This window comes from Pteropus medius, unplaced genomic scaffold (assembly GCF_902729225.1).
Source record: "Pteropus medius unplaced genomic scaffold, Ma_sr-lr_union100, whole genome shotgun sequence".
NCBI classification, from domain to species: domain Eukaryota; kingdom Metazoa; phylum Chordata; class Mammalia; order Chiroptera; family Pteropodidae; genus Pteropus; species Pteropus medius.
This window is the reverse complement of record NW_024342471.1, coordinates 16324920-16349451: the sequence shown is the minus strand read 5'-3', so window position 1 is coordinate 16349451 and position 24532 is coordinate 16324920. Positions and strand designations below refer to the sequence as shown.

The 24532-nt window shown below is 46.7% G+C and overlaps 2 protein-coding genes across 3 annotated transcripts; both read right to left on the bottom strand.

Annotated features, from left to right (window-relative positions):
- Positions 1-4269: 4269 nt before the first annotated feature.
- Positions 4270-7493, bottom strand: UBE2C (ubiquitin conjugating enzyme E2 C). 2 transcript variants are annotated; one of them, XM_039864443.1, is made up of 6 exons: positions 7311-7493; positions 6759-6786; positions 5914-6000; positions 5125-5329; positions 4960-5019; positions 4270-4519 (listed from the first exon to the last, which is right to left on the bottom strand). In XM_039864443.1, the coding sequence occupies exons 1-6, from the start codon at positions 7409-7411 to the stop codon at positions 4461-4463; spliced, it is 540 nt and encodes a 179-aa protein (XP_039720377.1). In that variant the 5' UTR covers positions 7412-7493; the 3' UTR covers positions 4270-4460. The 2 variants fall into 2 exon arrangements, with proteins under 2 accessions (XP_039720377.1, XP_039720378.1); XM_039864444.1 differs by lacking the exon at positions 7311-7493 and adding an exon at positions 7126-7226.
- An 844-nt stretch (positions 7494-8337) lies between these two features.
- DNTTIP1 (deoxynucleotidyltransferase terminal interacting protein 1) lies at positions 8338-24526 on the bottom strand. The gene is made up of 13 exons (XM_039864442.1): positions 24350-24526; positions 23700-23770; positions 22946-23042; positions 20114-20212; positions 17149-17217; positions 16833-16889; positions 16523-16581; positions 15561-15606; positions 13520-13578; positions 13358-13418; positions 10347-10418; positions 8797-8852; positions 8338-8698 (listed from the first exon to the last, which is right to left on the bottom strand). Exons 1-13 carry the CDS (start codon positions 24452-24454, stop codon positions 8563-8565), a joined length of 987 nt encoding a protein of 328 aa, XP_039720376.1. The 5' UTR covers positions 24455-24526; the 3' UTR covers positions 8338-8562.
- Positions 24527-24532: the final 6 nt, after the last annotated feature.

The following is a 24532-nucleotide window of genomic DNA, read 5'->3' as shown; positions in this document are numbered from 1 at the left end:
TGGCTGGGCCGGGGTGTAGGCCGCCACCCCGGCTGGCGCCACCCGAGCGCCCTCCGTCTCCTAGGAGAGGCGACTTCAGCAGCTGGATGTGGAAGGGCGCCGGGTCGCAGGAGCCCTGGGCGGCGGCCGCCAGCGTGCAGGGCGTCGCTCGACGAGCTCGGCAGGTTCGCGGCCGGTTACCTGCAGCTGGCTCTGGGCGTGGGCAGCTCCGCGGACTGGCTGCGGCGCAGGAGGGAGGCTGAAGGGGTTTCGATCTGAGCTGGGTGAGCCGGCGGCCCGCAGAGGGCGCCAGGGACGCCGGGTAGAAGGAGGGCGCGGCAGGAGGCTGGACCTCGGGTTTAACGGGGGCGAAGGCTTTCTTTCCCCACTGATCCTTCTTTATGGAGCCTCTGGGTCTTGGGCGCACGCTACCGAGCCGGCCATGGGAGAATGGGTGTCCAACTATCCCACGCAGCATTATTCCCGCTTGACCTTTTCCACTTCATCTGTTCTTCAGAGCGCTTTTAGGTGCTCGGTACTGGCGGTGGTAGGGCAAGGTCGAGGCACTCCGCCAGGAAGGAGGTTCTGACCTCATCATTTCCACCCTGGATCCCTGCCTACTCCTGGTCTCCCTTCTTTCGGGCCTCTACGAAGAGTTCAACAGAAGGCCATCAGCATGGTCTAGCTAAAATGAAATCTGACCTGACCGTTCCCCTGTCCCTCAAGGCTCCTCATTGCTTCTAGAATCAAATCCAAATGCCCTCCCCTCCTTTTCTCGATTCCCACAGTCGCCTCTCCCCTCGCGGGCTCCAATCAAGCTGGGCCATTTAACATTGCCGCTGTGGACAATGAGGTGCACGTTCGAGCCTTTGGGCCTTTGCACTTGCTGTTCTCCCTTCTAGGAATGCCCGTCCTTCTCTAATAAGCCTGGCAAATTCATCAACCCAGCCCAGATACCATCTCCAGGAGACCAAGACCCAGCTCAGATACCATTTCGTCCACCCTTGATCCCTGTTAATTGGATGAGTTAATGTGTACAAAGTGCTTAGAACAGAGCCTGGCACATAGTTTCAATATTTATGAAATGCTATTATTAATATCGTTATCGTCATCATTCTTGAATGTTGAACTCTAATGTTATCCATTGCTACAGCCCTCCCTCTCCAACGCATTTATGTTCTCGCCTCCCATTCACATTTCCCAGTTTGTATTTCCAGCCGCGATCAGCTCTGGGGTTAAGAATCATCACAATTGAGTGCCTACTGTGTGCTGTGCCCTGTGCCTTGCAGGCATCGTCTCATTCATTCACACAACCCTAGAGGCACATGATCTAATGAGTTCCATTTTATAAGTGAGGAAACTAAGGCCTAGTGAGGTGAAGTACACAGGCACACAGTCCATAGCTTAGATAGCTTAGATGATATCGCTCTGTGGTAGAAACAGGAGCAAGGCTCTTAACTGTGATACTATCTACCTGTTGACAGTTCTATCTACCTGGATGTCCTGAATACTTCAGGCTGGCCCTGCCCTAAACTGATGTCCCCCTACTCCTCCATCTTGTTCTCCTGCGTCTCCTATTTCAGGGATGGTACTCTGAGGGATGAGGCCCAAATCAGGAATTCTGGAGCTCATTTCCCACTTCTAATTTACTTGCTGTGCTCTGCTACTTTCTCCTTACCATTTCATCCCTCCTCTCCGTGCCCACTTAGCATCATTACTTACCAGGCTGTTGATAACGGTAGTTGACCTCCTCCCCACCATTCACTCCCCAGACAGATGGCAGCTGGAGGGATGTTTTTAAAACCAAATCTGATCATGTCACTGCCCTATTCATGGCTTCATTAGCTGCTAGTTGCCCTCAAGATAAAGCCCAAGCATTTTGCTGTGGCCTTACAAGCCCTCCGTAACCTGACATCCATGCTACTTCACCAGTCTTTATTCCTCCCCTTCTGTCCATCCCCCTGAACTTTCCGAGAAGTGTGCTTTCTTATTCCTTCCTTAGGCCAATCCTTCTCCAGAAAGCCTTCCTTGAATCTCCTAGTCTTCCTTAGGTGTCCCACCTCTGAGCTTTCACGGCAACATGTGAGCCTAGCACCCTGCATTGAGTGCTTACTATGTGCCAGGTGCCAACCTAAGGTCCTTCATCTGTCCTATGAGGTAGCTACTCATATTCCTATTTTACAGAGAGGTTAAGTCTAAATGCCCAAGTGTATACAAGTAACATGGGGGTGGAGTGGGGATTCTAACAGAGTTCTGCCTACCTGGTCTGAGCTTTTAACCACCTCTCTATAGCACTTACTCTGCCCTATTGATATGCCTGTCTCCCCCCTGAACTTCAGCCTCTTTGAGCACAGGACTGTCCTTTTCCCTGCTTTATGCCCAGCCCCAAGCATAGGGCCGTTACCTTGTAGGCACTCAATAACTGTACTGAGTGAATAGGAATAATCATACTTTCTAATACTTACTGTGCTAGGCTTCTTTTTGTTATTCGAATGTTAGAAACCTAAATCAAACTGACTTAACATCAAAAGGGATTATTGGTTCATGAAACGCGGATGCCAAGGCATGAACCAGAGGAGGCCAGTCTCAAACAATGTCACCTCTCTCCATCTCTCAGCTCTTTGTCTCTGCTTGGGTTTCTTCGATCTGCAGCTGTCTTCACCAGCAGCTCAGGCTGACTCCCTCTTTTAGTAACCCGATTAATGTAAAATAATTTTACTTTATCCCAGCGATTAATTCCAAGACACTGATTGTTTCTGAACTACAGTGTAGAGAATGGGGTATCTGTGACTGATATGAGGTAGGCCATGCGACCATCTGGGGTACCAAACACCATGATCAAGGACCACATGGGGAGGTTTCCTAAGGCAGAAGACTTGGCCAACATTTATTAAGGACCAACTTAGTGCCAGGCTCTGAGCTCTGCTCTTTTAAAATCTCCTCTAACCTGGCAATTTTCAAGTTCAAGAGCATTAGAATCACCTGGAGAGATTGTTAGGGCCAAGAATGTGCACCTGTGCTGCCGGGAGGAGCACACCTGAACACTGCTCTATACCTTTAACTAGACCACAGAAATGACAGCTGACTAGAAACGCAGAACCTCAGGCCCTACCCCAGACCAACTAAATAAAAATTTGCATTTGAACAAGATCCCAGGTGGATTTATATGCCCTTTAGATTGAGAAACACAGCTCTAAGCAGAGAGCCAAAAGCACAATTTTTGGCATGAGGAAACTGAGCAGAGGACACCCAAGTTCTAATACCAGTTCTGACAACTCCAATTTTCACATGTGGCTGCTTGGTGGGGGTAGGGCAGGAAAAGGGGGCTGGGATAGCAGGAGTCAGAAAAGGGGTTCGTGAGAGCCTTCCCGATGGGCCTCCTGCTGTCTCCTCCCCTCTCCCGCAGGCCTGCACAACCAGCTGCAGGCGGAGCTGCCCCCAGGTTGGGTCTTGAAGAGGCTGAGACCTGGGCTGTGTTGGAGTGCACCCTGGTGGTTTGTCCACCTTGGAGCTCTCCCTGCAGTACCTGGGCTTGGCCCATCCACTTGCGTGCTCTTCTTCCCTCTGTTGGCACCCAGCTGACCAGCACAGGGGTTTCTTCTCAGGGGCCCAAAGGCTGGGTCCTGAAACAGACCAGTGGAAAGATAGCCTGAGGGGCTGGGAGCTGGGCCAGTAGGTGCAGTGGTTGGGGGAGCTGCTGGAGATTGGACAGGAGGTAAATGTGCCCCCTTGGCGTGGGGAGCCATCTTTGGGGAACCTGGGTCAAGGGGCCTTTTGAGGGCTGATAGGGAAGGGGTTTTTCCTGGCTGTCTCTCCAGGTCCTGGGCCTGCTGCAGGGTGACCTGAGCCTTTTCTGTCCCTTTTCAGGGCCAGAGCATCTACTGTCAGAAGGTGGGTGGCTGGTTCACACCCCTCCCCCACCCCGCCCACCCGCCTCTGGTCTGGTTCACCCTCATCTGCAACACAGCTGGAGCAGCTCCAACAGTCATTTACATTTCTGGTACATGTCACAACTCCAAAGAAACAGATATTTTGTGACATTCATTTTATAGACAACGAAACAGGTGCAGAGTCATAAAATAACTAAGGTCACAAGGAAACAAATCCTAGTCACTGCACTGCTTGGTCCTACAGCCTGGACATCCTGAAGGTCAAGTGCTTCTTCTAGGAGAGAGAAGCAGCGGCGTGAGCCAAGATCCCAGGAGCCTGACCCTGCCGCCCCTGGGCACAACTCTAGGGCAGCAACTTGTAAAAAACAAACAAACATACAAACAAACAAACAAACAAACAAACAACCCAAAATGTATTTATTTAATATATTCATCACAGGGGCTCAACCAGAGACTTAATTTAAAAACAAATAAAACAAATATGACACCACAGCTGAAGATACAGAGTCCTATACAGAAATCAAGGAAAGGACAGACCATCTAAGGAAAAAATAAAAAGACAGCACAAGGAGAGAGTCTGGACAGCCCGGGTCAGGGCTCTTGGCTGGAGACTTGCTTTGCGTAGGTTTCTTGCAGGTACTTCTTAAAGGCTAGAAGAGAACAGGCAGGTCTTGGTGAGTGATGGGGACAGGAGTTAAGGTGGGCGAGAGAGCAGCAGGAATGCAAAGGTGGGAGGAGTTTTGAGGGGGCATTCCCAGCACAACGAATTCTCCCTCCTGGACTGGCTCGGCTCCACTGAGACTGGGGAGGGGACTAGGGGAACTTGGCGAGTGAGAAAGCTTTGCCTTCTACTTAAAAAGCCCCTCGACCTACATTCATGTGGAAGGGGTTAATTTTCTTATATATATATATTTTAACCAAACAGGCGAACTAGAAACACCAAGGCAGAGGCAGGATTGGGTTCCCTGGGTTGGTTGATAAGCCCCCCACCACTACACACACATCCCCAAGGAACTGAGACTCTTTTGTTTCAGGAAGGCTTTGAAGGCTGGGGAGGGATCGCCCCGTGTGAGAAAGATGAAGGACCCACCTGTGGGGTTTTTCCAGAGCTCGGCTGCATGTGTGTTCAACGGGCTGTCGATATTGGGTTCTGAGGGCAGAGAGAAAAAGAACGGTCAGGCGGGTAGAAGAGGCTAGCTGTGGAAGTCCCGACAGTTTCCCAGGTTGCAGGGGAGGCACTGGTCTCAGAAGTCACCTCCTAGCAGGCTCTGGATGGAGAGCAGGATGGTCCTGACGTCGTACAGGGCAGACCACTTGTCCTTCAGGATGTCCAGGCAGATGTTACCCTGGGTGTCCACATTGGGGTGGTAGCAGGGCGTGAGGAACTTCACGGTGGGTGCATTGTAAGGGTAGCCACTGGGGAACTCTAGGGAGAGCTTATACCTCAGGTCTTCATAAACCTGGCGTTGGAGAAACAGAAGTGGGGAGTAAGCTTCCCGTCCTGAGCCTTGTATCCCAGCCCAAGCCCCATATAAGGAGCGTGCTGGGACCTTTGAGTTTTTCTGGGACTTGACAGAAGACAGTCTTACACTGGTTCTGGTGCTGCCTCTCGTATCTAGTGGGGACATCAGTGACCCTTTGGTCTAAGGACTGTAAATTGGCATTCTGAAGGTTACCACAGCTGTGTTTTTTAGTACGATCAGCTTAGTTGCTAACATGTAAAAATTAGGAGATTTGGGGCACAGATCTGGATTTTGGACTTCTCTTGGAAGCTGCCATCTTGAGACGTGTGCCCTCTCATTTGCTGAAGTCCTCACTTGTCTTTTCCATTCTTTTCCTTGCTATCTGGCTCCCTTAGGAATCTAATGGAGAATGCTGCTTTAAACCCACCTTTTTACTGTACAGAGGGAGAGACCGGGGCCATAGGCTCAGAGCATGAGGACAGACGCACAGGAGTGGGCTGCCTGGCTCAAGGCTTGAAACACATCCCACCTCTCTCCAGACATAGCAAAATCATACTCACCTACCCTAACCCTATACTTACTGTGCCAGCTGCTCCATGGATGGTCCCCACCCATTTGAAAAGGTTGTCAGATTCAGGGAAGGCAGAAATTCCTTTGTCACCAGACATCTGGGGAAGAAATAGCACTTGCTGGGCTGCAGAGCACACTTCTAACAGTAGATAAATCCCTACCCCTTAATCCCATCAATTTTGACTCAAAATAAAGCAATCAGACCAAATTAATAGGGTTTTCTGAAGAAGTGGTTAGACTTTTGGGACTGAATATGCCCCTCTAGGGAGGAATATTGGGATTATAAAGGTTCAAGGCCAGGAGGGAAGGGTTATGCAGGGAAGCAGAAGGCAGCTCTGTACCCACGATTTTGTTGGTTGCTGGGAATTCAATTCAACATTCTATTGAGTGCTAGTTCCATACAAAGCCCTGACTATTCACAGATTAGAGTTATACGATATGGATATTGGAGAATTTGAGTTGAATATCCAGGGTTAATGTAGAAAAGGTCATCTGGGAAGGAAATACCCCAAAGAATGACACGACTAGAAATACTAAGGCTGGAGAGTTGGGTGTGGGTAAACCTTAGAGCAAGGAAGTTGGGCAGGGCAGGGCAGGGGAAGGCCTTGCATGGCTTCTGGGAATTGTATTTTAGAGATAACTTCATTGTGGGGAGATGGGATTAGGAATAGATACTGCTGGAAGAAAAGGTGTAGGAGGGGTGTGTGAATTTCTTTCCAGGGGAGAGCAAACTGGACCCATCTTTTCATCCCTGTGTCTAGCAAAGCGCCTGATGTAGGAAAGGAGGCCACTTATAAGTGAATACAAGCTGGGAGGGGGTACCAACTGGCTGAGGATCTGGCAGGTAGTCACTCACCATGAGGGTCATCAGTTCTTGCTGTAACCTGCAAAAAGAACATTCCCAGTCACCTGGGAGTCTGGTGGGGTCAGGGCTCCAGGTGGTCCTATCTTCTACCCCAGTCTCTCTGGAGGAGCTGACATGGAGACTTCGCCACACTCTGAGGTGAGACTCAAGCTTGGGGCACACTCACTCTTATTTCCACAGGAGGGTCCTAGTGAGTCATCACCCTGTCACTTCCAGGGTCTTACAGGACGGTTTTAGCGTGTTCTTAACCCCCATTGCTCCTCTGGCGTCTCTCCTCGTGCCAGATCTCAAAATTTCTCCCCTCCGCCGCCCCCGCAAAGTCACCGAGGGTCCCCGGCCTATCTTCATCTTGACTCTCTCGCGTAGGATCCTGGCAGCGTCCCTCCATCTTCTGTCCTCCTTCGGGAGGGTCTCTAAGGGCAGCCCGAGCTCCTAGAGTGTCCCCCCACCTCACACATCTCATCCGCCCCTGGAGGGGGGGGGTGTCCCGGAAGTCTTCGCTGTGGGCCCCACTGCCCAAGGTATTACCTCCGCACCACTCACCTCTTGCCCACAGGGCCCCGCGCGGCGCCCCCGCTGGGCTCGGCTCCTTTACGGGCGGCGGCAACGCTGGCAGCCGCTGGGTCGCGGTTTTGAGAGGCCATCCTGGCGGCGCTGGCAGGGTCACAGAAACTCGGAGTACAGGACTGTAACTGCAGGGCTGCAGGCCCGCCCGCCCGCGTTTGAATTGTAACCCTCCGGCAGCGCTGGCCAATCAGAGGCTCGCTTGGGTTTGATCCACCCAATGGAGAGCGCCGGAGTGCTGTCACCATGCAACAGCTAGACCCTCCTGCCAGAGCACCACTACTGGGCGGCGGGAATCCTGCTCTGAGGGACGATTGGCTAGAACGGCTGCCATTTAAACGAACCTGCAGCGGATTGGTGGCCTTTGGAAAACGCCAACCATTAAAGGGCCAAGAAAAAGTCCACGTGGGATGAGCCCCTTTAGGTCAAATGCCTGGCAACCGGCTGGAACACCCTGCACGCCCTGCCACGATCCGTACTCCCAGGGGAATGGAGGGTATACAATCTTGCGGCGCCCGTACCTTTCCCTGTAACCGGAAACCCCTGCGCTTCTCCCTATCGTAGTGTCTAGGGCACTGTGTGAAGGGAAAAATTGGCTGATGGTAGAGTCTAGCAGTAGACTCCCTATTAGAAAACAGATTCATATACTACCTCTCTACATAATTTAGTGTTTTAACTTATAAAATGGAGGTAGTAAAAGTCACTCTGCATTTCTCTTCTGGTCTGTCATTACTCCCCCACCCCCACTCCCCACACCTCCCGCGGTGCCATCCATCATAGCCTGCTACTTCCATACCTTATTTGGATAATAGGATAGGAAGTTTGGCAAGGTGTTCCCAGCTTCATCTCATAAAGCAAAATTTATGTGCATGGAGCAGTGGGACCTTCCTGGGTCTAACCTGGGAAGGGGAAGCAGTACCTGGTCCTTTTTTCCTATACCAACTTCTTCTAGAGCCCTTGATGTTTTGTCGGCCCCCACAAGGCAGAACACACAGCAGGCTCACCATCTGTGTTTATTACAAACTGTTTAATTGCTTCTTATCCCAATAACTTTACAAATATAGAACCACATGCCAGTCTGGGGGTGCTCTGCAGTAAGTCACTACAAACTAGCCCAGGCACAGCTTAATGCTGCTGAGATCCATCTAGGAGCAGTCCTAGCCGTGGTCTCAGCCTTCTGGGTAAGAGGGCCTTGGAGGAGGGCTGCCAAGTGTAGCCACGAGACCTGGCTTCAGGTCTGTGAAGGCGCTTCAGCACGATGCTCATTCTCTGTCCGTTGTGTCTCCATGTACTTTCGCATCTTCTCAACCATCCAGGAGGGCAAGACAAAGGATTTCAGCTCCTCTAACTTCAGGTCCAGGCATCCTCTGGAACAGACATCAAGGAGAAAAGTTGAAGCGAGAGCTCATCCTGGGGGCTACTATAAGGCCTGGGGGAGGGTAGAGGACAGACCTACTGGTTTTACCTGTAGTCATCGCTAGCAGCGAGGTCCCGGATGTCCTCCTCAATGAGGAGGTAGGCCTGGGGCAGGAGCAAAGGAGAGTGATCGTCACCTCTGATTCATTTCAGTTTAACTCAATAACACTTTGTTAAACATCCGCTTAATGTGAGAGTAAGTAGGGAGAGACTGGAGAACACTTCCTTGAGACAATCGTTCATTCGAATAGAAACTTTATGGGTGGGGAAGTGGGGACTGGTGACTAATTTATAATCTCTTTCTCTTTTAAAAAAGGACCCTGAGGTGGCTAATAACAAAATGACAAGAGTGCTAGCAAAATATACGTGGAAACAGGAAATCAGCAGGAAGCCTATATGTTAACTCTAGGAACTAAGATAATTTCGTTTTGAACTTTGTGGCAGAAGGGAAAACTTGAGAAACTGCACTGCTGTCTAGTAACTGGGCTGTATTGTCCTGGGGCCTGCTTTGGCACAATGCCAAGGTCTGCAGTGGGAGAGAGTCCTCTTGTGAGCTTACTATACAGGGGATGTTGTTCATCGCATGAGAAAGTCTTCTGTGGGAGACATTTCTTTCTAGTCTCAGGGTCAGGAATAGGTGTATATCCCTTGAGCAATTTGACTGTCTTCATCTTAAGGGCACCGTGAGCTATGTAACAGAACTGGTGTCCTTGAAAAGGGCCTAGAGCTGAATTTGTGAAAACCTAGAAGTGCACTGGTCTCCCAGGTCAGCAGTTAAAAACTTTTTGAAAACTAGTCTTGCTCATGGCTTCATTTAGATCCTTTCCTTCCCCCTACTTCTTATTCATGTTATGTTACATTTTATGTACCACTGGTAAGCTCCTTGAAATCTTTTTTGAAATAGGTATAGGTATAAATATAGTAAAAAAAGATAGCTTTCAATGCCAGACATGAGATGGCATACTGGTTTGCAAGGCCTTTAGATTCTAATAGGAGCAGTCCCAGCAGTGGAACTAAGTGAGTCCTCAGGTGGGGGGACACTGCATGTGATGAACAAAACCCTCCATGATAGTTTTAGAACTTATGCAGTGATTATTTTCCTAAGGTTGTTGCTTGATATGAGCTCAGAACTCAAGGTGATTCTGGAAGGGGCTGCCAGGTACAGAAACAAGTTTCATCCCTATTGACAAGGGGTGCTGCCTGGAGTACTGTGTTGAGAAACAATTTTAAAACTTCCTGGTGGCAGTGTTGTGATTGATGAGTGAAATCTGCCAATGGGCACATGAGGAAAAGTATTATTGTGTGTCCTGTATCTGCCATTCATATGCACAGCTAATACAACCTCAGTGTGAGGGATGATGTGGGAGGTGGCGAGGGGGTGCTGTGTAGGAGACTTAACACAGCGAAGGGAATCTAGGGATTATAGCCCGCTGTTCAGCATGAAGGAATGGGTCCTCTCTACCTTTATGAGTCTCCCTTCCCACATTCATCAGGCTTTGAGAGCCTCTCAGATTTGGAGGTAGGCTGCCACCAATAGCCAGAACCCTGGGCCTTGGGCTGGGTGGGTCTTTAGCAGTGGCACATGGGAACAGTGCTTACCATCTTCCCCCCTGTTGCCCGCATGTGATGCTGCTCAGCCAGCCAGTGCTTGTCCTGGGGGTCAGCTGCATACTGTGAGGGATGAAGTCACAGGGGAGACATCAGCCTGGTACAAGGGGTTTTTCTCATTTGGTCCCAGAGCATGCTCTTGGCCTTTGAGCAGTTCTTACCAAGACCTTGTCCTAGCCTGGTAGATGTAGAGGGCTCACCATCCTCTTCAGAGCAAACACATCTGAGCCCAGGAGGCCAAGGCAGGGGACGCCATTCCCAGAGATTTAGTTCACATCTAATCTCCACCCCCTTCCTTTGTCAAAACACAGTATCTCTGGCAACTGTTCAGACCGATGACTATTATTTTAGTGCTTCTTTGAAAAAATGATCTGAGGTAGCTTACAACACATGTGACTATTATGGTGACAATATTTCCTAAAACAAAAATCAGGACACTTCACAGTCTGGGGAAGGAAGGATAGAATCACAGTTAAGAATCTGGTTTTAAAATTAGACAACAAAGGTTTAAAGTCTGGTTTCTGCCACTTATTAGATGGAGTAAAACTGGGCAATCACATTCTTGAGAACCAGTTTCTTCATATGTAAAACAGAGTATTTATACTTATAGAGTTGTTAAGAATAAATGAAATAGTGCATAAAAAAGTGCTAAATATAGTATCCGACACATAATAAGTACTCAATAAAGATAGGTTTTTATCACATAGACAGAAAATTTGAAATAGAGACCGAGGTGGGAAATTTGTATGGTTACTACTTTTGAGTTTAAATATTTCACTTCCCATGTAATATAAATATCAGTCAAAAATTCAAAAATTTAAAAGTGTGTACTTTCTGTCCCAATAATCCTATTTCCAGGGATTTACCCTTCAGAATCACCCACACGTGTCTGGTGCATCACCCCACAAGGATGTCTGGTGCAGCATTGTTTATGATAGCAAAACTGCTGGAAAAAACGTAAATATACTTGAATAGGGGAGTAATGAAATAAATTATGGAATATCTCTTCTGTGAATTCTATACAGCTGTTAAAAATAAAATGATAGGCACTTACCTTAATAACATGGACAAATCGCTAAGATATTGTCCACTAGATTTATATGTTATATGTTATTAAGTTTCTACTTTTTCTGTAAAGGGCCAGTATAAATAATTTAGGCTTTGCCAGTCACATACATCTGTCACATACTATTCATTTTTTTAAAAATCACCTTTTAAAAATGTAAAAATGTTGGATCTGGCCCACAGACCATAGTTTACCCTGCATAAAATGTAAGCTCCATGAGGGCAAGGAGTTTTATGTATCTGTTTTATTTACTGCTGTTATCTCTAGTACTTTGAGAATGCTCAGCACTCAATAAATATTTGTTCAATGAATGAATGAATTTTGGGGTGAAACAATAAAATCAGAGAATAATATGTATAGTATAAATTCAATAACATTAAATATCACTAAAGGACAAAGGGGGACTGATGGGTGCCACCATGTTGGTGATGGTGGCCTACAGGGGAGAAGAGTCAGAATCAAGGGTGACAGGGAACTTTGTGTTTTGTTCTCTATTAGCTTCTGTGTATTGTTTGAATCTTTTTACAAGAATGGGTTTATATGTTATTTTTATACCTTAAAAAAGTTAAAGAGTTAAAGAAAAATTTGAATAATGCCTTAACAAGAACAGAAAAATGGGCAAAAGATATAATAGGCTGTTTACAGAAGAAATAGACATAGATTCTAAATGAGTGAAAAGATGCTTATTGTCACTACTAGAGAATCAAAAGTAAAACAACAGAGCATTTTCCCTGGAAAGATTACAATGAGAGATAGTATCCACTGGTAATGAGGCTGTAGGTTGGGAGTTTATCACGAATGGTGGTTGGTCTGTATAAATTCCTATTTTATAGATGATAAAACAGGATCAGAAATGCAGGGCCACTTGCCCAAGGTCATGTGGCTAGTAAGTAATGGAACCAGGTCTGAAACCATACTCGTAACTACTGTGCTGCAGGAATAGAAGTAGGTCCAAGAGCATATTCACTTGGGGGATGATGCAAGCAAGGCTCTTGGAGAACGTGGAACTTAGGCAGAGATGAGGGTGGGGAAGGAAGGTCATCCGGGTAAAGGGAACAGCTGGAGTGAAGACACTAAGAGAGGAAAATGAAGAAGTAGCAAGTATGCAATTCGTGTAGGTGTTGTGAATCCCCAAATACAAGAAAAAGTAGAGGAAGCAGGTCTATCCTTTGAAGAACTTGAACTTGCACAGAGTGTAGCAGACAGAGCCCATGATTCTGGGATCTCGGAGGGGCTATGTAGTTCTGGTAAGGTGCTCCAAGTTTTGCGAATAGGTGCAAAATATCATGTCTCGCACACACACGTACTACTTTTTTTGCTAATATGTCTGAGTGCTTTTGTGACTGGTAAAATACAAATTCATTCAAGAGGATGAATGAATTCATGCCCCTGCTCATCATTTTCTCAAAGAGTGGAGACTAAAGCACAGTTGCTCTCAGGAGAAGAGTCCCTTCTTTGAAAAGGGTTAAAACTACTGCTTGCTCCAGTCTCTTCGTTTTATAGACAAATGAATAAAGGAGTGGTTAAGAGGTCACGTTTTGCTGAGGACAGACCTGGACTTGAATCCCGACTCACTACTTACCAGCTGGTAACTCTGAGGAAGTTGCTTAGCCTTTCTCAACCTCTGTTTTCTTTTAAGTTTGTAAAATAAAAATAACATTATCCATCTTAAAGGATAGTTCCATGAGATAATATAAGTGTAGCACCTAAATCGTATTTGGTACACAATAAACATTCAAGGTAAATAGTTATTATTATTGGGACACAGGTGTTGAGTAAATTACAAAAGGTTAAGCTCAAGGGCAGAGGGGCAATTAGAACCCAGGATGTACTGACTCCCAGATCAGTGTTTGTCCCAAGCTTCCAGTGTCATCTAGAGTTCCCATGCCGCCTACTCCGCTGCAACTGGCATGCCTAACTCCTAGCACTCACCTACCTTAAAAAGGTGCGGGTGCTTGATGTAGATTCTCCCTCTGGTGCCCCCCATCCCCAGTGCCCTGCAAAGTAACAGAGGAGTGGTAAGGATTCCAGCTGTTGCAGTCCTAGTGGTGGACTCCTGAATTTCCCCCTCCCTCGGTGCTGAAGCTCTTTGACCTACTTGTTGGCTCGAGATCCCAACACAAAGGTGGTAGATTCATTCAGCCGAGCTGGGTCCCACTATGCAAAAAAAAGAGAGGCTGGTGAGGGTGAGGTTTACCGGGTGGGCAGGATGGAAACACTCCTCCCCCTGCCCTCTACCACCACCGCTCTGTCCATTATTCAACACACAGCTGATTCAAGAAACTGAGTACTTACAATACGGTAGGCCCTATGCTAGACACTGGGAATAAAGAGATGAATAAGATAGTCTCTGTTCTCCAGGGGGCCATGGATGCATGTACAGATAATTATACCACCATCAGATGGGCAACGATATGCGTGAGTGCAAGTGCAAGGTCGGAGGGGAGTCAAAGGGGAGGGTAACCGGAAGGCTTCCTGGAAGAGGTAATTTCCAAGCTGATTCTGAAAGGGTCAGCACAAGTTGGACAGGGTGGAGGGGAGGAAGAAGGGCAGCAGCATGAACAAAGGCAGGTGAAAGCTGGCTTAGCATGCTGGAGAGACTACAAGCAATTCTGCGTTGCTAAGAGACAATGCAAATTAGGGAGTGGTAATTAATGAGGCTGGAGAGAGAAGCCGAGAGGGGCGGGAGGCCAAGTCCACTTTGTTCAGCGGTTTGCATTTTGTTTATTCTACGGGGGATGGGAGTCACTGAGGGCCTCTGAACAGGGAGAGCCTTGCTTTAAAAACAGCTTTCTTCCGCAACGTGGCTAACGGATCTGAAGTGGCAGACTGTGGGCAGGGAGGGCAGTTCAGAGGTTGTGGTAACAGAGTAGTTTTGAAAGAAGATGAGGGCCTGAGCTAGGATAGCAGTAAGGATGAGAGGAGGGAACAGCAACTGTGACCTATTTAGGAAGTAGAAGCACCCAGAACTTGACTGAATGCAGAGAGAAGAAGGAAAGGAGAGGCAAAGGGATGACAAAAGTAGAAAATGCAATAAGAAAGTCTTTGAGGAAAGATTCTGATTTTCGTTTTGGGTATGCTGAGTTCGAAATGCTATAGAAATTCTGGGCCGGGAGGTCTAGAAGACGGTAAAAACTTTCTAGTTTTTAAACTAGACAGAGAGGAGTGGGACGACCAAAGAGGTGTGGCAACTTTAGCACACACCGGTCCCTGGTCCCCTGAAACCGTAAGAGTAAATGATTTAGATCACTCAGAGAGAAACCAGGTGGAGAAGTGGGCCAAGGAGAGAATTCTAGGGAATACCTATTTATACTGGTCACTGCTGACAAAGAACTCACAAGAGAGAGAAAGGCTGTTTGGAGAGGAACGGTAAGATCCAGGAGAATGCGGGACCATCTGCGTTAAAGGAGCAGTTTTAGAAGAAAGCTGCGGTGCAAAAACAGAGGGCCAGTAGGACAAGAGGTGGCCCGTTTTGACTGGACGCAGCCTCAACCAAGACAGTGGAGCTTTACTTACCTTACTGGGCTTCCTTATGATTTTAATTGAAGAGACTATTCTATTGCTAAAAGAGCTTGCAAACAATTCTTCTGGTGTCAACGAACCTTGTGTTTGAGACTTAGTTCTTTACCACTTACCGGGTATGAGACTCTGAGCAAGTCTCTAAGCCTTAGTATTAAGTGTATTAAGTGTATAAAATAACTAGATGAAATAATTTCTGCTCACAAGGGAGTTGGCAGGAAAGGAAGCTCCTCAACTTTAGAAGAGTAACAGAGTCTATTCATAAAGTTGCCACAAAGATTAAACAAGATAATCCACATAAAGATTTAGGGTAGTGCCCGTCTCATATTAAGTACTATGTAAGTATTAGTGACCACTAGCTTTTACAGAGAAAAGGCTTCAGCAGATACTCAAGCCCTCTCTTCGTTTTGCCCCAAACTCCAATCACTACTTGGGATCCTTCTGGGAGACCAGCGTGGGGGCGCGGGGGAGGGGGAGAATAGGGGAAGGGGCAAGATGGCTCTGGGATGGTGCGCACACACCATTCACCACCCCTAGCCTCTTTCCCTCATGATGGGCCCCAGAGCCTTGGGTGAGTCTCCCTGTGACAGAGCGTCACTGCCATGCTCACATAATCGTACCTTGGGGCCTTCTCGGCGAATTGGTTCACAGGATTTTGGTTTCCATCTGATTAAAAAGAAAGGAGAAAGGTGAATTCTTCAAGGTCAGGCCTAGGACTGGCAGAAAGCCTGCTGGTAGTGGCGGGAGTTCCTCATGCACTCTCATTCTAGCCTTGGGCGTACTTCTCTCTGGTCGCTCATTAGAGGAGGGGCAAGGGGAGAAAAGCACTGGACTAGAAGCCATTTTAGAACTAGCTCTGATATTACCTAGCCATGCGGGCAAATCCAAGGATCTCTCTGAGTTACAGTTCTCATCTGTCAAAAGGATCAACAACAGCAACTGCCCTATTGATCTTGTGTTAGTAAGGAATGAACTTGCTTAGGTAGGACACAAATCTAAGGTATGAGACCACTATTACTCCATCTCCTAAACTAGTGGCTTCAAGCTATCCACATTTCTCTTAACCAGACCAGCATGGCTTTATCTGCTTCATATATTGGGCTTCCATATAAAGTATTGCTTAGAAAAAAAAAAAAATTCTGTTGCTTCAAAAATCTTTGAAAATGACCATCCTGGAAGCAACGTAGTAGATAGAGTTTTGCCCCTTATTAGCTGGGCAAATAATTCTCTGAGTCTGTTTCCTTATCTGCAAAATTAATAATATTTTCATTAGAGGCTGGCCGAAGGATGAAAAAGCAAAGTATGTAAGGTGTTTAGACCAGTTATGGCCTATTAACATTCAACATATACCAACAATGAAAAAATGTCTGGTGTTTAATCAAGCTGGGCTTAACTGCTCTGGCGCACAAATAGGATAAAACCTCCTCCTCGCTGGCTTCTCTCCCTACCCCTTAAGCCTGGGTAACTCTTCTCCGTGGTGACTTCAGATGGATCTGATTTCTCTAGGCACAGAACTCTGGTCTCTTCCTCCAGGCCCACTTCCGCCCCACTCCTCCCTTTGGCTCTGTTGGTCCCTACTCACACCATGCCGGTGGCTGCCCGGTCATTTGCCAGGATGTGTCCAGGAGGCCGTCCCTTCCTCTGCCATAAAGAATAGCTGTCAGAGGCTTGACCTTGTGGAAGCCCACCCCACCCCATTGGCAGGTCAGGGTCACTGGTGGAGATGGTTTTCCAACAAGACCAAATGATGCTTGAGAGTGAGCAGGGAGAGTGAATGTTTCCGGGGTTCCTGTGTCTCATGCTAGAAAGGCCGAAGGATGCACTGAAAAAGCCCGCCACCTTCTTCCGGAGCCGTGAGGCCTTTTCCTAGTCAGAAAACGTGGAAATGGTACCTTTTTGGGAATGGGGCTTCCTCGATGGGCACATTCCTCCTCTACCTGTCGGCCACGCTGTAGATAAAAGGAAAGGGAGTCACTGGAAGACCAATGCCTGGGTGCTGCAGGTCCCCTGGGGTTGCAGAAGGCAGAGTCCCTGGACTACACCCTCTTGCTCCTTCTGAGACTGGGCCCAGAAACCTTCCTGGTATAATGGTATTTGGACCTGGTCCCACAAATGGGTGGTACGTGGAACCTCCTGGGGCCCAGAGTTCAACTGCTCCCCAGTCTGATTGGTCTCCCCGACCAATACCACAGGACACAGCACTCTGACCTTTATCCCCGGAAGCTCATGGGTCAATCTGGGTATAACTTTTTCTCCATCTGAAAATAGTAGTTTAGCCTGAAGGAAAAAGATCAAGTGTTAACAGTCACCATTCTGGAGGGTAAGGCTCTCTGCCTCCATTTTTATAGACACAACTTCAAACTGGGTTAAAACTGTTTCACAGTCAGCACGGAGACACTCTAAGATATGTACATAAGTAGTTATGTATATGCATTTAAAAAAAAACTTGAGTAATTAAAGACCATTGTTGAAAAATTAGAAAATGTAAATAAGCAAAAAAAAAAAAAAAATCAAATCTGAAATCTCAATATCCACAGAATACAGTTACCATTTCATTGTAAATTCTTCCTCGCTTTTTTCCATGTAAATATAAACTATACATTTTTCTAACTAAATCCGTTGGTATACTACACAGTCCTTAGAAAGCTGTTCTTTTCATTTCATAAATATTGGATGCCTAGTATTTAAGTGCTGGGGATGCAGCAGGAAATTGCAGAAGTAAGGTCCTGGCTCCTGTGCAGCCTATATTCTGTAGGCGATTTGGATAATAAGCAAATAAATAAACATAAACTAGGTGATTTTGGATCATCAGAAATGCTCTGAAGAAAAACACTACAGGCAGATGTGACAGTAAATCTCCGGGGAGGAGGGCTATTTGAAGCAGGTAATCAGAGAAGGCCTCGCTGAAAAGGTAGCCTCTGAGCTGAGATGTGGAGAAGGAACCACTATTAGAAAAGCTGAGAAGCGTGTCAGCAGCAGGAAGCGCAAAAGCTCTAAAGTGGGAAGAGACGTGGCTCATTTGAAGAAAAATACAGTCTGGCAAGTAATGGGCAAGGAGAGAGTGGTACTCAAGGAGTGTGGTGAGGACGGCAGGGGCCTTGCAGGCCTGTGAAGACTTGGGATCGTGTGACGTCTCGGGGCGGCACTGCTTCCTTCTGGTCTGGAAACACTTTTCTACTGGCTCCTGCGGCCGCATTTCCCTGGTTTTCCTATTTCGCTGGCCGCTCTTTCTTAGCTTTCTTTGCTGGCTCATCCTCCTTAGTCTGGTTCTTTTCATTCTATCCTCTTTCATTAGCTATTCTATCTGCTCTCATCTATGCTCACGGCTTCAATCAACATCTATAAACTGATGACTCTGTAGCTTTTTATCTTCAGTTGTAGCCTCCCCTTTGAGCTCCAGATTTATAACAGTCTGTCGCATGTCCATGAATGGATGTCCCAAATATGCTAAGCCAAAATTAAACTCATGATCTTCTCCAAAAGTTATCCCTGTTCAGTGAAGAGTGCATGAGTCTCAATGTGTAATCGTTCACGTGTTTGCTAATTCACACCTGTCTGCCTAACTAGGATGTAAGTTCTATGAGAGCAGTAACTCGGCTTGTTCGTTTGCCATTTGTTTGTTCGTTTGTTCACTCAGTCAGTCCGTCGGTCGGTTGGTTGGTCGATCAGTCGGTCAGTCAGTCATTCAACAAACACTTAGTGTACAATAGTAAGAGTCATATTCAAGTGCTAAGAATACAGCAGTGAATAAGATCACACCTTAACTCTTATAAAACTGAAGATTTTAGCAGAGGTGGGGTAGGAGGGAGGTAGAAAATTAAAAAATGAACTATTAATAATTTCAGATCAAAACGAATAATGAAATAAACAAGGGAGGTGATAGAGAGTAATTGGAAGAGGGGAAGGGAGTGAGATGAAGACTACTTTAGATGAAGTGGCCAGGGAAGGCCTCTCTGATGAGGTGATATGCAAGCTAAACCTGAAGAAAAGGAGGAGCCAGCTATGCAGAGTTAAGGGTCGAGCATGCCAGGCAGTGAGAATAGCAAGTGCAAAGGCCCTGACTTGGTGCTGGAGGAGAAAGGAGCCCAGCATGGTTAGAATATAGTCAGTAGGGGAAGGTGGGATGGGATGAAGTTAAAGAAGAGGCAGGAGCCAGTTCGTGTAGGGCTCTGTGGGTCATGGTAAGGCATCGAAGTTTCATTCTTCCTGCGAAGGGAAATCACTGAGAAGTTTTAATGAAGAGGAGAGTGAGATAATTTGATTCATCTTTAAGAAGATGGGTCTGGCTCAGAGGTCAGGTAGTTAGAGGTGGAGAAGATGAGCTGGCCCAGGATGCTAAGGGGGAGTGACCACCAAGACTGGAGCCAAGAGAGAAGCAGTCTAAGAAACATGACATGATCCACTCCGACAAATGACACCAAGAAGCTGAGTAAGTTTTCACTGACAGCACGGAGTTCTGCCCTTTCAAAGCTGAGGTCCAGACCCTCATCTTGCTCTTTCCGAGGCTATGCCTGAGTAGCTGACCAACCAGCCTTCCAGAAGATGTTACTCTCTCATCTTGTCATAATTACCCTTATAGGACTGAACTCAAAGCAGCCCTTGTGGTTCTGATTATGAAGAAATTTCCATCTCTGACAGCTACTGGCTTTGCAGTCAAGCACAGAATCTGGGTGATGCTGACACTTCCTATTAATAACAGCAGCTAATACATGCAAACAGGTTCACTACTATCTTGGGAACACAGCCATTTATAGAACTGATGTCATGCCTCCTGACCACACCCTGAGAGGCAGGGAGGCAGAAATGGTGAGTCCCTGTGATACCAAAAGGGGCTGTGACTACTAGAAGGATCAAGTCACAAGCACCTGCAGAGATGAGATGGACCTTAGCTATTCTAACTCTTGCTTTCATCTGTAAACTAAGAATTAAAATATGTCTTCTGCACAAGGTTTCTTCTGAGATGTCAATGAGCAAATGCATGTGAAATCATCTATCACAGTACCTGGCATATAGTAACTATTTCCCTTCTTTTCCGTCAGCAACACTGCTAAGCTCTATCTGGATGTAAGTAGTTTGTTAGCTCAGTATTACCACTAATGATCAGATCACATGTCTTAGCAGAGCCCTGAGGGCTAAACCCTGTGCCTGTATCCTCTGTCCCCTTCGGTCTCACCTGCTCCAGGCAGCTCCGACAGGCCTCCTGGATCAGCTGCTCTGCATCCACTTCTTCCCCAACGTTGTCTCGCACATTCAGTGCTGCCTTCTGGAAGAACTAGGGGGAAGTACGATAGAGGAAAGGTCAGAAGTCCTGCTAATTTGCATCAACTTGAAGGAAACTGAGTATGAAAGAGAAGCTTTTCTCATACCCTTGTACAGAAGGGAAAACTGATTATGAGCATGGTTTTGAGATCACACAGATATAGATTCATATTCCAGTCTCTGTTTCCCCACTCTATCCTCATTTGAGGAGGATAATCATGGAGGTGACCAAAGGATGGTCATTACAGCACTAATGTGTAAACAGTGCAAAATCAAAGAATAACGTAAATGTCCAGGTATAACTTATGGTATAACCATGCCATGAAGTAATATGCAAATGTTAAAAATCACAGTAAGGATGTATAGGAGAATATATTTTTGACATAAAAGGTATTCATGGTATACTGCCAAGTGAAGGAAGTAAGTTATAAAATAGTTTGGCATTGTATGAGCCTATTTATGTAAAATAGCAAAAAGCAAACACAGAGAGACAAAAGAACTGTAAGAATATATATTAAAGTAATGGCGGCAATATCATGGATGATTGCTTTTTAAAATCTATATTCTCTCAATTTTTATAGTGTACATGTATTACTTCTGTAGAAGAAAAAAAGAATGCCATTGCCTGGGTGAATAGGCCAGGGTCAGCCTGAGAAAATTCAGAAACAGAAAGTCTTGATTGATCTGACTTTGCCTGAGCCGAAACATCTATGGCATGGGAGGAGTGAGACCTGGCCAGGGCCCCAGGATTTCAGCGGCTCCAATTGGCTGAGGAAAGGAAGGCAGAATTTTCCTCCACTGGCTATAAAAGGGAGACCTTGAGCCTGAGAACACTGAAGGACAAGGTGATGTGAAGCCCCAAACCAAGGCATTGAGAACATACTCAGAATAAGAGTCCAAGCTGTGGCTCTAGAACTAAGTGTCAGTTCTCTCTGGCATATGGAAGAATTCTGGAACCTATAACCAATGCTCCTCCTGTGGGAGATAACCACGGGAATGTACTGTCATTTTATATTTCTCAGGTCAAATGCCTTCGTTGTTAACACTGAACCAAGGAGAAGAGTGTGAAAGCGCTGACTTAGAGATCCTACGAGTTTAGGAAGAAAATTCTTCAGGCCTAATATTAAATAGTATGAGCAAGTGAGTTTGACTTTAAAACAAAAACTAAATTAATACCGGTCATCAATACTAATTATTGGCTAAATGAAAGCTAGTTAAAATAATTTAGATATTTTACACCAACCTGTGAGGTAGTCAGTGCAATGAATATACCTCATAGGTATATGGAAGCTATCATATGGACCTGGGAATGAAATCCAGTGATGAATAAAAGGCGTTCTCAAACACTACTGGTAGAAATGCAAAATGGTATAACCTCTCTGGAGGGAAATTATCTCAAGGGAAAGGTATGTTATCCCTCTTACCTACCAATTCCCTCTCTAGGAGTTTATCTCCCAGAAGGGCTCTCACAAGTGAACCAAAGAAATATATTCGAAGTGTTCAATGTAGCACTGTCTGTAACAGAGAAAAACTGGCAACAACCTAAATGTCCTAGGGACCAGTTAATCAAACTATGGTGCAACCATTCAACAGACCTGGGATGGGGTCTGATCACAGTGGGTCATATATGCCATGTTAAGGAATCTGGATTTTACCCAGAAGACAATGGGAAGACATTGACAGATATTAAACAGGGGAATGACACCATTGGACTTACATGTTAGGGATCACTGGCAGCTGCCTGGAGGGTGGGTTGAAAGAGGGAGAGAATAGAGGCAGTTAGGGAGTATAGTAGGAGCCTGGGTGAGAAATAATGAAGGTCTGAACCAAAGCAGAGGTGAGGAGGAAGGGCGTACTCGACAGATCATGCAGTGGAGCATACGTGACGCCACAACTGGATAGAGAAGATGAAGGAGGCAGCGTCCCTGGTTTTTGGTTTCTAAGTAAATGATGGTCCCATTCAAACTTAACGTGTCCAAAACTGAGCTCCTGATTTCCCCTGCCTGTTCCCCTCTTCCTCATGTCAAGTCAATAGCAACCTCTATCTTAATAGTTGTCTAGGGCAAATAACGTGGGAGTCATTCTCTATTTCTTTCACCTTGTGCATCTGAATTATTGGCAAATCCTGTTGCTACCTTTAAAATACATACAGAATCTGACTTTATCCCAACATCTTCACTGGTAACAGCCAAGCCAGTATCATCTCAAGCCTCCTAACTGGTTCTCCTACAGTCTATTCTCTGTGCAGCAGTCAGAGTGACTCTTTGTTCACTGCTATATCCCCCGTGCCTAGAATAGTGCCTGCCAGTAAACACTTCTCGAATGAATGAATAAACAGAAGAGGAGGAGGTTTAGGAATAAAAACAAAGAGTTCTGTTCAGAATATTCTGGGTTTAAAGTATCCATGGGGCATTCAGGTAGAACCATGTAGATGTTTATGTACAGTTCTAGACACAAATTTTAAATAATAACAATGGTGATATTATTAAACAAGTAATAAAAACAGTTGTTATGTTCCAAGCACGGTTCTGAGCACATTACACTTAAATCATTTTACCCTCACGATAGCCTGGCAAAAGAGGTATTCGAATTACTCACTAAGAGGGAAAAAAGTTTGTGGCGGTTCAGAATTGGAAAGCTTTAGATATCTGTGTGTACTACAGCAAGCCAGGAAGATTGTGATGCAGCGAAGGACTGCCGATGAGTCTTTCTCCCTGTTAATGGTTTATCTTTGTGTCCCTCTCACCTTCATGTACTTGTTGAAGACAGTCTGGATCTCCTCATTGATGCTAGGCTGAAGGACAGCTCGGAGGAGGTCCATGGAGATGGAAGGATCTGTGAAACTGCATTCAGGAGAAAGATAGTCAGGGGGCATGGCCCAAATAGATCCTTTCTAGTCTGCCCAGCCAATTATTGACAATGGATCCTTTAATGACAATAATATATAGCTTTTCTAGAATACTAGCTATGTGCCGAGGTTCTGTGCAAACCACATAAAAGCATGGCTTTATTTCATTCTCATAACTCTATGAAATGGGTATTATTTTAAAAGTGTTTTATGAAGTGTAACACATACAGAAAATTCTGTACACTTTAATAGTTTTAGTGAAGATCCATTTAATTGGCGCTCTCTCTTTCCTTTTATTATTTATTATTATTTGATAATAAGTTATTTATTATTCATTATTACCGAAAGGTAATAGTACCCTGTGGATACTATTAGTCACATTTTTCTTAACCTCCATGCTACTCTGCCTCTTTAGAACCCTCAAACATGGAGCCAAGGAATGTTAGGTGTTGTTTAATCCCTCATTTTGTACATGAGTTCAGAGGGGAAAGTGACTTGCTCAAGGGCACATAGTTATAGACTCTGAGTCTCCTCTTTCCTAGTCCGCTGCTCTTTCTACGGGCTAAGGATCGCTTCTCAGCCTCGTGCAATGGGGACCCCCAAGCCGCCTTCCAAACCAATGCCTGGGAGCTAAGGCCCAGGTCAGCCTTACCTTGTTGTCATCTGCGAGCGGCGGCCCCTTCGCTGCACCTGCCGGTGCTTTATCATTATGTTCCAAGGGTTCTGTGGGGACCAAGGGAGCAGATGTCACCGAGGTCCGTGACACTCAGGTGGAGGCGGAGGGTGGGTATGAAGTTAAACTTAGACAGCCCTGCTTCTCGGGTGCTTTCACCATCTCTCTCACCTTGGGGTCTGGGGTACAGCAGTGGTTGGAAGGCTCTGCCAGGGAAGGGAAACTCAAGGAAAGTTCCCAGCCTCAAAAGTCCTGACCTCACCTTTTCCAGGAACGGCTGGAGGAAGGGAACCAGTGTTTACCGAGTGCCTACTCTGTGGCAGACGATGTCTGGGCGCTTTACCCGCATTTACATCCCATCCCCACAACAACCTTATGAGGCAGGTACTAATCATCTCCGTTTTACAGAATAGGAACTGGAGCTCAGGGGCTTGACAGGACCGGCCCAAGTCACCTAGCTAGGAAGGCGGCACCAGAATTTGAATCCAGGTCGTCGGACTGTGAAAACGCCAACCCCCTCAGCAGCACCAGCCGCCGCGTTCTCTCGCCCGCGGGCCAAGGTCCCGGGAGCCCGAGGCCCCGCCGGCCCGAGCCCAGGCCCGGCCCGGCCTCCCTGGGGGCGCCCTCACCGTGAGAACAAGCTGCCCCGCTGCGCCCGCGTCTCCCAGCTCGGGGCCGCCCCGCTCTGCCCCGCCGGGTCCCCGCGGCTGCTCGGCGTCGCCAGTAGCCCCCATGGCGCCCCCGACCCTTACAACTTCAGCCCGACTCTGCCACCGGCCGGAAAGTGGCCACTTGACGTCACTGGAGCGCGC